Below are 17,096 nucleotides of genomic sequence, written 5' to 3' on the forward strand. Positions count from 1 at the left end.
ACAGCCGGCTAAATCAAGACGTAGCAGGTCGTCAGGCCTTCAGTCCCTGGAGGAGGCCGACATCATACTATAGAAACAACACGTATCCTCACCTACACACACATATAATATATATATATATATATATATATATATATATATATATATATATATATATATATATAGTTTCTTTAAATAAGTACATGTTTTTCTTGTATAGTCAGGATGTTTATCAGCGTGGTGGACAACATGATAAAGTATGACATCACCAAATTTACGACCAAAAGTGTCAACGTTATTGTGGAGTCGTCCGTTCAGCACATTTTAACCGAGACATCCACCCAGTGAGACGTGTGATTATTGATTATCATCCATCCAAACAACAGAACCGCTGAGAAGAGTTCCTGAACAAGAAGTCGTCGGGTTCCTGCGGCGCCGCCGGAGACGCTTCAGGAAGACAACCATGAGGACATGATCAGGACACCTGGACGTCTCGTGAGGACCGAGCAGGTTGACGTCGTATTGACCTGGTGGTCACCTCCCCCCTCCTCTTCCTCCCTCCTCTTCCTCCCTCCACTGTGGGAGCGACGGCGTCAGGATCTCACCGTTCTCCCCTCACGCACAATCAGCTGCTTTTCACCTTTCAGACTTCACGCTCTCCTGACCTTTGAACCTTTGAGCCAACGTTAAAGGCCTCTCACGCTGCTGCGACACAAACGACGGCTTCAAACACATCGCAACAAAACACGAAGATGAAGTCTTGTGAAAAATATGGAAGCACACAAACAAACAAACAGTCAGCAGGCCAGATTGATGCCTTCAAGTTTCCTTTATGCCTCCTATAAAAAGTATATCGATAAGGCAAACCATACAGTGGATTCAGACGTGTCTTTCTCGGGGCTGTACATAGTGAACGATCAGCTCGGAGCCTAAAACATAGAGGATTCTCTGGAGGGGGCGGGGTCTATACGGGCTATACACATATATACACAATATGCACATTATCTTTGAGGAGATTACAGTCGCGGTGACGTTCCCTTTAAAGCTGGAATACTCGCTCGGTGGACATTTGGATGTAACTCTGCTGGCGTGTAATAAATTACTGTTTCACTTTTAAACTCTATTTACAGCTCGCAGAGTCCAGCATTAAATACTTGTAACGACACAGCAACAGGGCGACATATAAAAATAGTTCATATCTTTTATATATTCATATTTCTATATAAAAGACTGGCAGTGCACAGCTGATTGTTACCAACACGAGCACAACTGTGTCTCTGTGGACTTCAGGAGAGAAGTCTTTGCATAGAAAATCTCCTGCTTTTAAAATCCTTCAGAGTCTCAAAAAAACCAGATACAACTCGCCCCTCTTCCTCCTCGAGGCTCTTCATCAAATAGTGACTCGAGTTTGTGTTTTCATCCGGACCAAAACACACAGGACAAAGTTTTAACAGAGCGCAACCAGCGCCAACATGGCCGCCAGCAGCGTGAGCGCGCGGCGCGCCGCGGCTCCTCCGGCGCCTCCGCGCGGCACCTCCGGCTCCTCCAGGTCCTCGTCGTAGTGCGCGCTGCGGGCGTAGTCCGCGCCGCTGCCCGCGTCCTCTTCCTCGTCCTCCTCCTCCTCTTCCTCGTGCGCCACGCGGCCGCGCGCGGGCAGGTCGAAGCACAGCGCCTTCATGCTGCTCTTCACGAACTCGCAGATGGCGCGCTCCGTGCCGTCGCACATGCACGCGTCCAGCTGCTGGCCCTTGGGGATCTTGCGCATGCTCGCGATCACGCCGCGGCAGGCGTTGGTGCACACGGCGCCGCTGAACAGCTTGCCGCAGTGCTTCAGGTAGTCGTGCATGGCGGAGCTGCACGGGCCGTCGCGCTCGCACTGCCGCCGCGCCTCCGTGCACCCGGTGCTGGTGGTGCGCGGCAGGCAGGGCTCGATGGCGCGCTTGGTGCCCGTGCACACCGGGTCGTGCGCGCAGCTGCAGTCCTCCAGCGCCGGGCCGTTGCGCGTCAGGTTGAGCTGCACGAGGGACGAGATGCAGTGGCTCGGGCACTTCCGCCGCTCGCCGCTGAGCACGGGCCCGCAGGCGCGCGCGTAGTGCTCGTACGCGTAGTTGCAGTCGGACTCGGCCTGGCAGTTCATGATGGCCTGCCAGCAGATGAGCCGGCGGCCGTGAGGCGGCGAGGCCGCGGCGAGGGAGCAGCAGCAGCCGAGCAGCAGCAGCAGCGGCAGCGGGAGCGCGCAGCCGAGGGGCGGCGCGGCACCGCGGCTCCACATCGCTCCGGCTGCGGTGAGGGAAACGAGCGCTCCTCACAGCGGTGTCATGTGTGACAACAACAACAAACGAGAACTTTTCTTCGGCGCTTTTTACTCCGGGGGCAGATGGTGCGTGTGTGTGAACTGTGTGTGTGTGTGTGTGTGTGTGTGTGTGCGTGCGTGTGCGTGTGTGTGTGTGTGTGTGTGTGTGTGGGCGTTCAACAGGCTGCGCGCTGTAATCCCGGCTCCATAAAAGCCGTCAGCGTTGATCCATTTGCGCGAGAAAAAACCTCCCGCTATCCATACATGACCGGGCCGGTGGTGCTGGTGGTGAGTCAAACACAAACTCCTCTCTCACACACACACACACACACGCACACGCACCAACAAAAAAAAATAGACCCAAAAGGAAAAAGTTCTCCACAAGTTCAGCAGAGTTCCTGCGGCGCTCCGTCACTCCATCGCGGGGCTTTCAGAGCCGCGCGCTGCCCCTCGGGCTCCAGCGTCCTCTCTCTCTCTCTCCCTCTCTCTCTCTTTCTCTCTCTCTCTCTCTCTCATGCGGGCCCCAGACCGAACAGCACAGACGGTCCGAGTCCCGGGAGCCCCCCTCCTGGAGGACCGCGCTGCTGCTGCTGGAGCATTGAGAAGTTTCCTCGTGCAGCAGCAACACAAAACCAAAGCAGCGCGCGGAGGGAAAAGACACAACAGCCCGTGTGGGTCTGTCGGAGCGGCTCCTCTGCTCTCTGCGCCCTCGGAGCGGTCGTCTTTCAGTCAAACCCCCCTCTCTCCTCTCTCCACCCCTTCTCTGCACATTGGAGAGGGGCTGCTCATTGGTTGGCCACTTGTTGTGGGTTTGGACGCAGAGGTGGGCGGGGCTTGAGGGAGGAAGACGTTGAGGCTGAAGGTGAGGAGGAGGAGGTGGAGGTGGAGGTGGAGGGGTGTGGAGTCCCATCACACCCCAACTGCATGAGAAGAGGACACGTGCATGTTTTGATCAGATGTATTGATGATGCCAGCAGGAGTCACACGGAAAAGTCAAAAGGTTTTAAAAATGGTTATTTCCAGGCCTGGAACAGTCATTGAAAAAAAAAAAAAAATCCCCAAAAGTTGTGTAAAAGTTGTGTAAATGTGTTACATTCATGTGTTCATGTGTTCATTTAGTTTAAATAATGAATCTGCTTTTAAAAGAAAGAGGCTCAACATATCAGCAGCATACATACAGGCATCTATATGAATGTTTATTCTTTTAATCAAACTATTGTCTCTCATTCATTTGAGTCATTTAAGGTTTACTGTATGCTTTGAATCCTCATTGTTAGTTTAAATACTACATTTTATCACTTTGTACTGTTTACACACACATTTCACACCATGTTTGCTCATGGACATTTGGTTTAAAGTCATGGAAATTTGAAAAAAAAAAGTCGGGTGGATTTGGTAAAAAAAAAAAAATAGTTGTGGAAATTTGGTAAAAGAAATTGAAAAAAAAGTTGGGTGAATTTCGTAAAAAAAAATAAAAATGGAAATTTGGTAAGAAAACTAAAAAAAAGTGGATATTTGGTAAAAAAAAAAAAAAAAAAATAATATAAAAAAAGTGGGAATTTGTTAAAAAAAAAAAAAAAAAAAGGGAATTTGGTAAAAAAAATAAAAAAAAGAAAAAGTGGAAATTTGGTAAGAAACAAATCGTGGGAAATTGGTACACAAGAAAACAAACAGAAAAGAGCAAAAAGAACAGAAAACAAATGAATACATGAAACAAAATGAGGAACAAGAGAACTGCGTAAAAAAGATAATACGTGAAAGCAATTCTATAAAAAAATGGGTTTTAAGAAGTGATTTTAAACTTTAAAACATCAATCCTTGAGAAAAAATGTGCTATAAAGTCATAAAAATGTGGTTAAAAGTCATGAAAATGTGGTTAAAAGTCATGAAAATCCATCCAATGTGTTTGATGTGATGATTGTCTCATCGCTTCATGCTAATGTGTATTTTAATATTTGCGACCATCCAAAAGCTCAACACTCTCTAAACGCCTTGTTTGTTTCATAAGTTTTGACTTTACAGCTTCCTTCCAAGAGCTCAGATAAGATATCTTCCTGGAGCTCGTCATCAAAATGACACATGTGTGTGAGTGTGTGTGTGTGTGAGTGTGTGTGTGTGTGTGTGTGTGTGAGGGTAAAATGATAGCCCACATGTTGACACACGAGCGAGAGGAGGCAGTTTAGCTCTGGAGGCCTGATGTGGATGAGGGAGTCGGGGGCACAAAGGCTGTTTGTGTGTTCAAACGGCGTCCTGATCTCAGGAATGTACCTTCAGGCCTCGGCCGTGAGCTTCCCGCCGCTAACAATGCACTCAATGTCAGTTACGGCCGGCTAGCGCCGACGCTGCTGGCGCTACTCCAAGGTCCCGACTCGTCGAAAATGATGGATGCTGCCGGGGGAACTGGATACCTGGAGGAGTCGCTTCTCCCGCCGATCCCCATCCGGCACAAAGAACGCCGAACGCTGACAAAAGATCCGCCGCCATTGTTTCAAGTGCCGCTTTTTTTATTTGGCGCAACTCGTGAGAGGAAACGGAGGAAGCCGATCAGCGGGACTAAAACACTGTGTTGTTTAGAAGTCTCCAAAGAAGAAGAAGAAGAAGAAGAAGAAAAGGCCTCTTTAAAAAAACGCATCAAGCGCTTTTTGCCGACAGCTGCGCGTCGAACCAGATGTGCCGCTGCGCCGCGAGCCGAGCGTCGTTACTTTGAGGGCTCGATTAAAGCCGAGTCCTCGCCGCAACAGTCCAATTAAAAGGGACAAACATAATGGATGATGGTATTAAAAGCATCCCCCTCCTCCTCCAGAGCCAGCGAGCAACGATCTGAAGACGTCAGGAGTCCAGTCGACTGAAGTTTTTACACATTTTCTCATTTCATTGGACGCTGGCGTTTGGAAATGTGACCGTAAAAAAACCATCTTAACAGAGAGAACGTCATAAAACAGGATTAACAAGTCTAACAAGTCCGTTAGCAGGTATGAAACAAGGCAATGATCCAACACACCTGTGCAAAATACTTAAAATATAGGTTTGCCAAAAATAAACTGGCTCTGCCTGTACGAATAGTTACTTTTGCTCTAGTTTCTCCCCCGAAAAACTACATTAATGACATTAAACACATTTCTGATGCTACACACATACTATTTTCTCTAAGCTACTGAAAGCGATACACAACTCTGAGTTGCTTCAACTATGTTGTGCTGAAAGGCAGCGACTATTCACTGGTAACCGTGTTATAAAAGCAATAAGGTACTCGAGGCAGTGCTGTATCTACAATAATGTACAGTGCAATTAAAAGGGACAAACATAATGGTATTAAAAGCATGGCTACAACTGTTTTGTGCTGAAGGCACTTTACTATTATTATATATAATGTTGCTGGTAACTGTGTTATAAAAGCAATAAGGTACTCGAGGCAGTGCTGTATCGACAATAATGTACAGTTCAAGGGTTTTCCGGCCCTCTGCAGTGCGTTATGAGATTCTTGCTGCACATTTCTAACATGTGTAACTCCTAAATGGCCAAATGGCTGCTGCTGCTGCTGCTGCTGCTGCTGCTGCTGCTGCTGCTGCTGCTGCACAGTCCGGAGCGCTGCAGGGTCGCGGAGGTTTCATCATTGACCGAGTGAGCTCGACTCCCAGCGGAGCGGCTCAGCGGCGTCTGTATCAGGGTGACAGGAAATGAGTCGGCAGGAACTATCCGTTCAAATTGCTTCCTCTTTGGGATTTTCGGAGAAGCGATAATGGCGAGTGATAAGTTATTTGGAAAAGGAACTTAAAAAAAAGATTAAGGCTTCATTTCCTTCTTTCGCGTCTGCCTGTTAATTCGCTTCAGTTCTGGTCCGGCCTCTTCTGGAGGATTTGAGTCGGCGTCTTTGGGGTTTGGAGCCGTGACGCACGAGTGATTACGGCCGTTACGAGTTGGCAGATAATGGCCGACAGACAGAAATAAACCACTATTTCCAGAGTAGTGGTCCAAAAAAAAAAAATCCCCCCGCAGGCACTGCAACAACAACAACACGCCGGCTCATGCAAAACTTTATTTTCATGCAGTTCGTGGGGGGGAATACAAATAATTTACTTTCATTAAGTGAGCGATACACAACCCCGGAGGGAGGGGGGATCAAACCTCCTTTTCCTGTTGTGCTTTAAAGTGCTTCTTCTGAATCCTGCTAAGTGGTAAAAACATGTTAAATGAAGTGTTATTAAGGTGGTGGTGGTGGTGGTGTGTGTGTGTGTGTGTGTGGGGGGGGGGGGCGTGTTCCTTTAATCAGTGAGATTAAAGTCATCCATCATGTCGAAGAGGCACCGGTCCTGCTGACCCCTTTCAGCACAGGCCACTGCGCTGTAATTTCTACAAGGTTCAGCGTGATCTGATCTGCACATTTGGCCTCCCATCAAAAGAGGAAACTTAAGGGAGTCACAAGTTTGTGCGTCTTGATTGTGTTGAGGCAGCCGACAGGGACGATACGACTCGTCAGTGTCTCAGGTACACGAGAGCGACTGTAACCTTTGTTTGAAAGAGTACGAAACACCTACGTGTGGTCGAGAAGCAACCACAGGTGTCACTTATTGCAGAATAAAATCATATTTTACAGACACATGGGTTGAAGGCTGAAGTGCTACGCAGCATTCTGGCTTCAGGCCGTCGTTGCATGTTGTCCGTGTCTCCTCGCTCATTTCCTGCCTTCTTTTTTACTGCCGGCATCAAGTGAAGCCGTAGAAGTTCTCCCAACAAAAATGTTTTCAAAGAAGAAATGGGTGTCTGTTCTGGCTGGATATCGAACAAACTAGCGCCAAATAGCAGCAAAAGCTTCTCCAGTCGAACGATACCTGCAACCGCTAACCTTTTGTTGTGCCCTCGATCTAGAAAATAACGAGTTCAACGCAAGCGTTTGATTGGATTTAATGCAGCGTGTGATTGGCTCTCTGCCTCAGCAGCTACAACCCATGAAACGGCTCGGAGCAGCCGTTTGCTAGGGGCACGCGGAGCCAAAGACGGCGCTAACGGGGCCAACGATGGCGCTAACGGGGCCAATAATGGCGCTAACGGAGCCAACGATGGCGCTAACATGGCCAATGATGGCGCTAACGGGGCCAACGATGGCGCTAACATGGCCAATGATGGCGCTAACGGAGCCAACGATGGCGCTAACATGGCCAATGATGGCGCTAACGGAGCCAACGATGGCGCTAACATGGCCAATGATGGCGCTAACGGGGCCAATGATGGCGCTAACGGGGCCAATGATGGTGCTAACGGAGCCAACGATGGCGCTAATGGATCCAACGATTGCAACGTTGGCGCTAACGGAGCCAAAAATGGCGCTAACGGCACCAACAATGGCGCTAACGCCGGCAACGGCGGAGACAGCGCCGACAAAGCTAAAGGAGTTCAACCTGACTGCGTTATCAGGCACTAAACGCCGTATGAGCTTTTTAGCGGTGCGGAGTGGCGAGTGGGACGAACACGAACGAAGTACTTGGTGTCACTTTCAGTGTTGTGGTCAAACAGCCCGACACCGGTGTGATGTCACCTCTGAGCCTCTAACTCAGGCGGGCCGAGACATCCTGACCAGCAGAAACAGCAATCATCTTGTCCTCTAAATCATAAACAGTGGAGTCCATTAGTGGTGGAGAATGTGCTTTTTAGAAGTGTAATTACATCCAGGTAACCTTTTTTTTTTTTACGATATTTACCCCGACTGAGCTCCGTGAATCTCTCGGCACGCGGGCAGCTGCTGCGACACATGCTGCTCAGCCGCGATGAAGCGGCTGTTTACACAAAGCCCGAAGGCCTTTCACAGCGCCGCAGACAAACACCCGCACACATGGACCCACCAATAAAAAATCGGCCTAACCTCCGACACAGACGCACGACCTTAAATCTCCCGGACATGGAATGCAACAGAGAATTTAACAATGTAAAATAAAATAAATTAAAAATAAAGAAACACGACAGTACACATCTTTACTTTGAGCCCACGTGCTCAACATTCCTCATCTGCTGTTGATGAAAGGATCAGTTTTATTATCGCGAGCAGACTGGTGACAGAACAAATGGAAAGTTTCTTTTGAGTTATTTTGTCAGACGGTTTACAAGAAGATGATGAACGAATAACTTTACAACGGGCTGAGGGGGCATATTAATAAGAGGGCTATTTGAATTATTTACATGTTGCAGTACCTCAGTTTATGAACTAATGCCAAAAACATACCTTAAGTTTGAGGATTATATAAATCTGTATTCTCCATTTCACAAAATGCATGAAACAACTCAACGTATCAGCATTGAATGCCGGATTTTTAACATTTAACTTTCAGTTCTCTGTAGTTCTCGAAACCTGATAGTTTCAGTTTATTTCATTCTTGAGATGATGAAGCTACTTGAAAATGACAAAGTGGTACAAAATGTAAATCATACTTTGGGTTTTTATCACGTTTTTTACTTCTTCATTTAGTTTTCCTTTCATAAAATGACCCAAACCTCTGGCAACGAGGAACATCTCGGGGAGATAATGAGAAGAAATATGAAACAAAGTTGAAGTTATAACCTTCAACTAAAAATAAATCTGGTTTGAATTGAAATCAAACATCATTACAGCTGACAGTCCGACCCGTCAAGTGATGTCAACGCCATCTGGTCAGAGTTAGTCCAATACTTATGGTACCTACTTACTTATTTAGTCTAATTTATGGTGAAACTGTACTTTGGGTTCACTGCTAATGAGCTAATGAGCTAATGTTAGCAAGATAAAAATTCAGTCTTTACTCTCTTTTAGCTCCATTGTTGGTCTTTAGCAGCAAAATGCTACGCTGCGTTCACTAGCTAGTCACTAACTGTGTCTGCTGTTTTGAGTGCTGTGCACGTAGCGTACTGTGAGGTTGTTGGCTAATGTTAGCGAGCTAACACACCAAAATAATGTGTGTTAGCTCCTGGCAAGATGCAAATTCAATCTTTGGTCTCTTTTAGCTCCATTATTGATCTCTACCTATTCCTGAGAAAAAAATGTTGGTTCTTTAGCAGTAATATGCTGCGCTGCGTTTACTAGCTAGTCACTAAAATGTGTCTGCCTGCGGTTTTGGGTGCTGTGCACGTAGCGTGCAGTTGGCTAATGTTAGCGAGCTAACATTGCGTGAGCTCCTGGCAAGATAAAAGTTCAATATTTACTCTCTTTTAGCTCCATTGTTGGTCTTTAGCAGCAAAATGCTGCGCTGCGTTTACTAGCTAGTCACTAAACTGTGTCTGCCTGCTGTTTTGGGTGCTGTGCACGTAGCGTACTGTGAGGTTGTTGGTGCAAAAACTGTACGATCGCCAGCCAGCCAGCTATGCAAAGAGCTAAAAAGTCACTAGCTACAAAGTTTGGGGATCAGTAGACGCGAGCGACCGCTTTCGCGTCGTCACGTGAGCGTTCACGGCAGCTTTAACAAAACGGTTTTGGGCGCCTTACCCCTAAAACCACACATTGCAAATGATTTAACACCACAACCCGTCTACCCACTCAGCGTAACCGCACAGCCGACGTTTCAATGTTGTAGAAGTTTTTAAATAAAAACTATTCATGCTACGGCGGCCTTGGAGTACACAGTCGACGCGCTCTGTAAACAACAGAAGGCTGTGCAGGGAGGGTTTTCAAACTCGCATCCCAGAACCCCCTGCAGTTTTCTTTGGCAGACCTCCAAACCTCGAGTACCAATTTAAGAGATTAGACCAAGACCAAGACAAATGGCCCCCACCAGATCTCCTCCCAACCCCCCTCAGGCCAACCTCTGGCATCGCGGTCTGCTATCGAGACGTCCGCAAGTGTGGGAGGGAATGTGAAACCCTCGCATGGCCGTCTCCTCCCTCCTTCCCTCCTTTCCTCCCTCCCATTTGGCACGTTCCTGAGGCTCCGACGCCGTTATGAGGCCACTTCACAGGAGTGTAAACTGTGTGTTTAAAAAGCCGTCATTGTGGGACTAACATTGGCCCCGGTGCAGGTTGTTAGAATAACTGAATGACACAACGCTTTCTTTTCTAAATAAACAGATGTGGGTAGGCTATTAAAACTTCCATTTTTTTCTCCCCTCTCTTCCTCTTCGTCTCCTCGATCCCATCTGTAAGTGGTCTCGCACACACACACACACACACACACACACACACACACACACACACACACACACACACACACACACACACTCCCTCTCTCTCTCTCTTCCTCCCTCCGTCACACATGTCTAAGGAAGGCAAAAGGGCCGGTTTCCTCCTGCAGCTGTTCGGCACAGACGAGCCTCTATTCCAGCGATATCGGCCGTCTGCCCCGACTGATTAACTCCTCTTCCTCCTCCTCCTCTTCCTCCTCCTCCTCTTCCCCCTCCTCCTCCTTCTCCTCCTCCTCCCAGAGGAAATGAACTCACCGCAATCCCGTTGGCACCGAACTCCTTTCAAATCTGACTCCCAGTGAAAGATTACTGAGGGATTTCAAAATGACTGAGGCCAAATAATCATAATAATATTTCATGAGTAGTTAATGAGAGGCGCAATAACGCGGGTATGTTTTTCACTTTACTGTATATTAAAACATCTAAAGACATGCCTGCTCACACTGGCGTTTGGTTAAACACATGCTGAGCTGCTTTTTATCTGCTTTATTTATTTTACTGTTTTTCTTATTGCACCATCTTTTAAATGTGTATTTTATGAAGTTTTCTCATGTTTTTTGGCCTCCGTTGGGGTCAATTTGGTTTAATTTATGTGTCTCTGGACTCCTGCACAGCACTTAGTGACTGTTGTCTGTGATAAAAAGTGTATAAACAATGAGCAATACTATCATCATATTTTATCATTTACCATAGCAATACTATTATCATATGGTTGTGCATTACTGTTTTTTTTACCTTAAGTTTATTGTAATTCTGTTAGGAGCAAAATAATCTTTTTCATTGCAGGATAACTGTTATCTGTGTATATGACAGTAAAAACATCTTGAATCTTGATTAAGTGCATTTTAAATAAACTTTACTTATTTATTTACAAATAAAACGCATTTGAACAGATAGATACTGAATGTCATTGAGAAAAATGTTTACTAATAAAATCTATTGCCACCAAAAAGAATCAAAACGAGGATTTATAAACGTAGAAATGACCTCAAGAGCCAAAAATATTCCTCAAACTACGAGGAACTAAATGAGAAAAGTGGGATAATTTCAGCAGTAAAGGACATACAATTCAAAGTTGGCACTAAAATACAGTCTTAATTGTATTTACCTTATTTTTACGATATATTTAGTAAAGAAACAACTGATTTTGTATGTTTACAGGAACTAGAAGTGGTATTAAGTGTGTTTCTTTTAAAGATTTGCTCCGTTCTCGAGTCTTTCTGGACAGAATTGTTCTTCTTCTGCTCTGAAGGTTTCCTGATGTGAACCTGAAGGATCTGAGCCTCGTGAACATGAAGGATCTGAGCCTCGCTCGACCTGAAGGATCTGAGCCTCGCTCGACCTGAAGGATCTGAGCCTCGCTTGACCTGAAGGATCTGAGCCTCGTGAACCTGAAGGATCTGAGCCTCGTGAACCTGAAGGATCTGAGCCTCGTGAACCTGAAGGATCTGAGCCTCGTGAACCTGAAGGATCTGAGCCTCGTGAACCTGAAAGATCTGAGCCTCGCTCGACCTGAAGGATCTGAGCCTCGTGAACCTGAAGGATCTGAGCCTCGTGAACGTGAAGGATCTGAGCCTCGCTCGACATGAAGGATCTGAGCCTCGCTCGACCTGAAGGATCTGAGCCTCGTGAACCTGAAGGATCTGAGCCTCGCTCGACCTGAAGGATCTGAGCCTCGTGAACCTGAAGGATCTGAGCCTCATGAACCTGAAGCATCTGAGCCTCGCTCGACCTGAAGGATCTGAGCCTCGCTCGACCTGAAGGATCTGAGCCTCGCTCGACCTGAAACACTGGCTTTCTCTGGATCAACCGGTTTTCCATCATTTTAAAGCGGAGGATGTGTGAGGATCACCGCAGAGCAACGTCCAGTAGCTCCATCTCTCTGGAGCCTTCATCTGCTGTGAGGACGTTTCTGTTGGAGAAGGACGTTCACAAGCCAAAGAAACTGGTTTCTTCGTAGGAAAAAGATGAAAAAAAATACTTCCTGAGGTCGTTTTATTTTGGAATTCTGGTTGGAAACCGTTCTGCGCAGGAATGACACGCGTTCACGAGCCGGAGAAGAAGAGAGAAAATATCAAAAGTCATAAAATGAGCTTATTGGAACTTCAGCGGGTCGTTTTCTTTAGACTCCGGCTCATCTCCGCCCGCTCTGTCGGGTGGAGATGAGCCGGAGCGCGATCCCAGCTGGTGGTGTGATGCCGATAAGGCGGCTAAATAAAAAGCACATGTCTGACATCGCATCAGCGTACTTTGAAGAAACACAGACGCCGCTTGGGAGTGTCGGCTTTCAGAGGCCGCTGTACACACACACACACACACACACACACACACACACACACACACACACACACACACACACACACTAGAAGGTTTTGGTGTTTTTAATGTTGATGGCATTTCCTTTGGAAGCATGACTTTTAATCAAATTTCCATGACTTTTCCCACATCACCATGACTTTTAACCACATTTTCATGTCTTTTGACCATATTTTCATGACTTAACCCAATTTCTATCACTTTAAACCAAATTTTCATGACTTTTAACCACATTTCCATGACTTAAAACCAAATTTCCATGACTTTAAACCAAATGTCCATGAGCAAACATTGTGTGAAATGTGTGTGTAGACAGTAAAAAGTGATCAAATGTAGTATTTAAACTAACAATGAGGATTCAAAGCATCCAGTAAACCTTAAAACATTTATATAGATGCCTGTATGTATGCTGCTGATATGTTGAGCCTCTTTCTTTTAAAAGCAGATTCATTATTTATAACTAAATGAACGTCATGAACACATGAATATAACACATTTACACAACTTTAGTTTTTCTACAGATACTTTTTCCAGGCCTGGAAATAACCATTTTATAAACTTTATGACTTGTCCAGGTCTTTCATGACCGTGTGAACTCTGCTTGATGTTTTTGCCTCAACACAGCGTCAGTATCTCCTTTCCACCGATAGCAGCCGGCCCGTCTTTCTCGTGGGGCCCAGACGGTTCTGGACAGATTCATCACGACGATCGGCTCGGGTCGGTGATCCATCACAGCGCCGGGCTAATTCAGCGGATAAGTCGCCCGTCGCGGTTTTACGACTCCATTGACTACAATTTATGCCCCGTGAGAGGCACTCAGGTCCAACTCTCACCTTCAAACTTCAACACCCAGAATGGCTTTCTTTCTTCTGTGTTAGCCTGTTTGTTAGCTAGCAGGCTAGCTCAAGAACTCCTGAACATGCTTGTGATTTAACTTTAGCTGCTCGGCTTTGACGGTTTCCTGTTTGTTTTGGTTCCCGCTGGACAAACAAGTATCAAGACGAGCAGGAATTCACAAGCTAATTTGACGTTGATCCGTCCGGAAAGGAGAAGCTCAGGCTAGCGGCGCTGGAAGCTTTAGTTATTGCAAATATGCATCGGCCGAGTCCATCGGGAACATCGTAGTTAATGAGCTAATGGTTTCTGTGTCTTGTGGCTACACAACAGAGGTTATGGGCTTTCTTTCTTGTTTGTTAGCCTGTGTGTTAGCTATCAGGCTAGCTCAAGAACGTGTTTGTTATCCTGTGTGTTAGCTAGCAGGCTAGCTCAAGAACTTGTTTGTTATCCTGTGTGTTAGCTATCAGGCTAGCTCAAGAACGTGTTTGTTATCCTGTGTGTTAGCTAGCAGGCTAGCTCAAGAACTTGTTTGTTATCCTGTGTGTTAGCTATCAGGCTAGCTCAAGAACTTGTTTGTTAGCCTGTTTGTTAGCTAGCAGGCTAGCTCAAGAACTTGTTTGTTATCCTGTGTGTTAGCTAGCAGGCTAGCTCAAGGACTACTGAGCATACTTGTGACTTAGTTTAGAGGAAACTTTAACCGCAGCAAGACGTGTTGAAGCTACATTATGTTTTTCTTTGATTCCTTCATTTCGTGAAGACATTTGAGACCAAACGAGCTTTTAGCTATTTTTAACTCTTTTTTTTCAACATTTCTTTCACAATAGTTTGGCAAAACCTTCTCAAAATACATATCTGGATTGTGTTTGTTTTTAATAACACAAACCATGTTGCTGTAATTGCAGAACTGGCGCAGCCGCCATGACTCACTGCAGCCAAATCCACGTGACGCGTCACCTCTGAGCAACCTTATTACTTCTGAAAGCACCGTGGGGAGGGGGGGAGAGGTCAGATCATCTCGAGGGTTGCTAACGATTAGTGAAATCTATTGTTGTTCATTAAGGAGTCAACACCGCTCATGCACAAGCGAGGGACCTGCAGCTCGCGTCTGCGGAGTGAAACGCATCAAAATGAAGTCACTGAACTCTGAAAATGAAAAAGCAAACGCCACCTAATACGGTTGAGTGGAATTCGTTTAGTCTTCCTGGAAACCGTGAAGAAGAAGAAGAAGAAGAAGAAGAAGCGTTCTGGCGCTTTGACGGAAACAAGAGACGAGACGGCAGAAGAGAGAGAGCGTCAGTGTGTTCTGCACCAAGTGTCTGAGAATCACCTCTTTATGAAGGCAGGGAAGTAGATTTATTTAAAAAAAAAGACAAAGACAAAGCTTGAGAGCTGCACATTAACATCAGGACAGTTTTAATAGTTCCAAAGTTCCAGTTTCCACACGGCAAAGCGGAGGTTATAGGATTAAATGACTCTTCATCTGGAACAAATCATGGAGTTTCTGCTTTTCTTAAACTACACTGCAACTTTTTATTCATTTGATTTTGCTTTTTGACTGTTGAAACATTTTCGTAGCCGTTTTTAAATCCTGTTTTCTAAAGTAAAAGCACAGTTTTTACACTGGGTTTTTAAAAAGGGAAAGAAAGACCGCTGAAGAAGTGATGCAGCAAGAGGCGAGTAAACAAGGACAAAGGGAAAGTTTTATTGTTTTAAAATTGTTCTGCATTTATGTTTTAATGCTTTTAAAACACTTTGAATCCTTGTCGTTGAAATGTGCTATTAAAATTGCTTTTTACTTAATGCATTGTGGGATTCAGGCTGCAAAAACTCATTTCTAGGCTTCTCAGAAAGACGTTTAACTGGATAACATTGATGTGAAACTCTGGGTAACATTAGTATAAAACACTAGGTAACATTGGTATAAAACATTAGGTAACATTGGTATAAAACACTAGGTAACATTAGTATAAAACATTAGGTAACATTGGTATAAAACATTAGGTAACATTGGTATAAAACACTAGGTAACATTGGTATAAAACACTAGGTAACATTGGTATAAAACACTAGGTAACATTGGTATAAAACACTAGGTAACATTGGTATAAAACACTAGGTAACATTGGTATAAAACATTAGGTAACATTGGTATAAAACACTAGGTAACATTAGTATAAAACATTAGGTAACATTGGTATAAAACATTAGGTAACATTGGTATAAAACACTAGGTAACATTGGTATAAAACACTAGGTAACATTGGTATAAAACATTAGGTAACATTGGTATAAAACACTAGGTAACATTGGTATAAAACATTAGGTAACATTAGTATAAAACACTAGGTAACATTGGTATAAAACATTAGGTAACATTAGTATAAAACATTAGGTAACATTAGTATAAAACACTAGGTAACATTGGTATAAAACACTAGGTAACATTGGTATAAAACATTAGGTAACATTAGTATAAAACACTAGGTAACATTGGTATAAAACATTAGGTAACATTAGTATAAAACACTAGGTAACATTGGTATAAAACACTAGGTAACATTGGTATAAAACATTAGGTAACATTGGTATAAAACATTAGGTAACATTAGTATAAAACATTAGGTAACATTGGTATAAAACACTGGATAACATTGGTATAAAACACTAGGTAACATTGGTATAAAACATTAGGTAACATTAGTATAAAACATTAGGTAACATTAGTATAAAACACTAGGTAACATTGGTATAAAACATTAGGTAACATTAGTATAAAACACTAGGTAACATTGGTATAAAACACTAGGTAACATTGGTATAAAACACTAGGTAACATTAGTATAAAACATTAGGTAACATTAGTATAAAACATTAGGTAACATTAGTATAAAACACTAGGTAACATTAGTATAAAACATTAGGTAACATTAGTATAAAACATTAGGTAACATTAGTATAAAACACTAGGTAACATTGGTATAAAACATTAGGTAACATTGGTATAAAACACTAGGTAACGTTGGTATAAAACACTAGGTAACGTTGGTATAAAACACTAGGTAACATTGGTATAAAAAACTAGGTAACATTGGTATAAAAAACTAGGTAACATTGGTATAAAACACTAGGTAACATTGGTATAAAACATTAGGTAACATTGGTATAAAAAACTAGGTAACATTGGTATAAAACACTAGGTAACATTGGTATAAAAAACTAGGTAACATTGGTATAAAACACTAGGTAACATTAGTATAAAACACTAGGTAACATTGGTATAAAACATTAGGTAACATTGGTATAAAACACTAGGTAACGTTGGTATAAAACACTAGGTAACGTTGGTATAAAACACTAGGTAACATTGGTATAAAAAACTAGGTAACATTGGTATAAAAAACTAGGTAACATTGGTATAAAACACTAGGTAACATTGGTATAAAACATTAGGTAACATTGGTATAAAAAACTAGGTAACATTGGTATAAAACACTAGGTAACATTGGTATAAAAAACTAGGTAACATTGGTATA

The 17,096-nt window shown here is 44.1% G+C and overlaps 1 protein-coding gene across 1 annotated transcript; it reads right to left on the bottom strand.

Annotated features, from left to right (window-relative positions):
- Positions 1-789: 789 nt before the first annotated feature.
- On the bottom strand, positions 790-2,989 carry gas1a (growth arrest-specific 1a). Its single transcript, XM_068596271.1, has one exon. The coding sequence runs from the start codon at positions 2,249-2,251 to the stop codon at positions 1,427-1,429; it is 825 nt and encodes a 274-aa protein (XP_068452372.1). The 5' UTR covers positions 2,252-2,989; the 3' UTR covers positions 790-1,426.
- Positions 2,990-17,096: the final 14,107 nt, after the last annotated feature.

This window comes from Clinocottus analis, unplaced genomic scaffold, assembly GCF_023055335.1.
Source record: "Clinocottus analis isolate CAN_PGR_092001 unplaced genomic scaffold, fCliAna1.0.p SCAF_35, whole genome shotgun sequence".
Taxonomy (NCBI): domain Eukaryota; kingdom Metazoa; phylum Chordata; class Actinopteri; order Perciformes; family Cottidae; genus Clinocottus; species Clinocottus analis.

Bases quoted from the DNA above. Each gene is read 5' to 3' on its own strand.
- gas1a (XM_068596271.1), bottom strand. From the start codon at position 2,251: ATGTGGAGCCGCGGTGCCGCGCCGCCCCTCGGCTGCGCGCTCCCGCTG.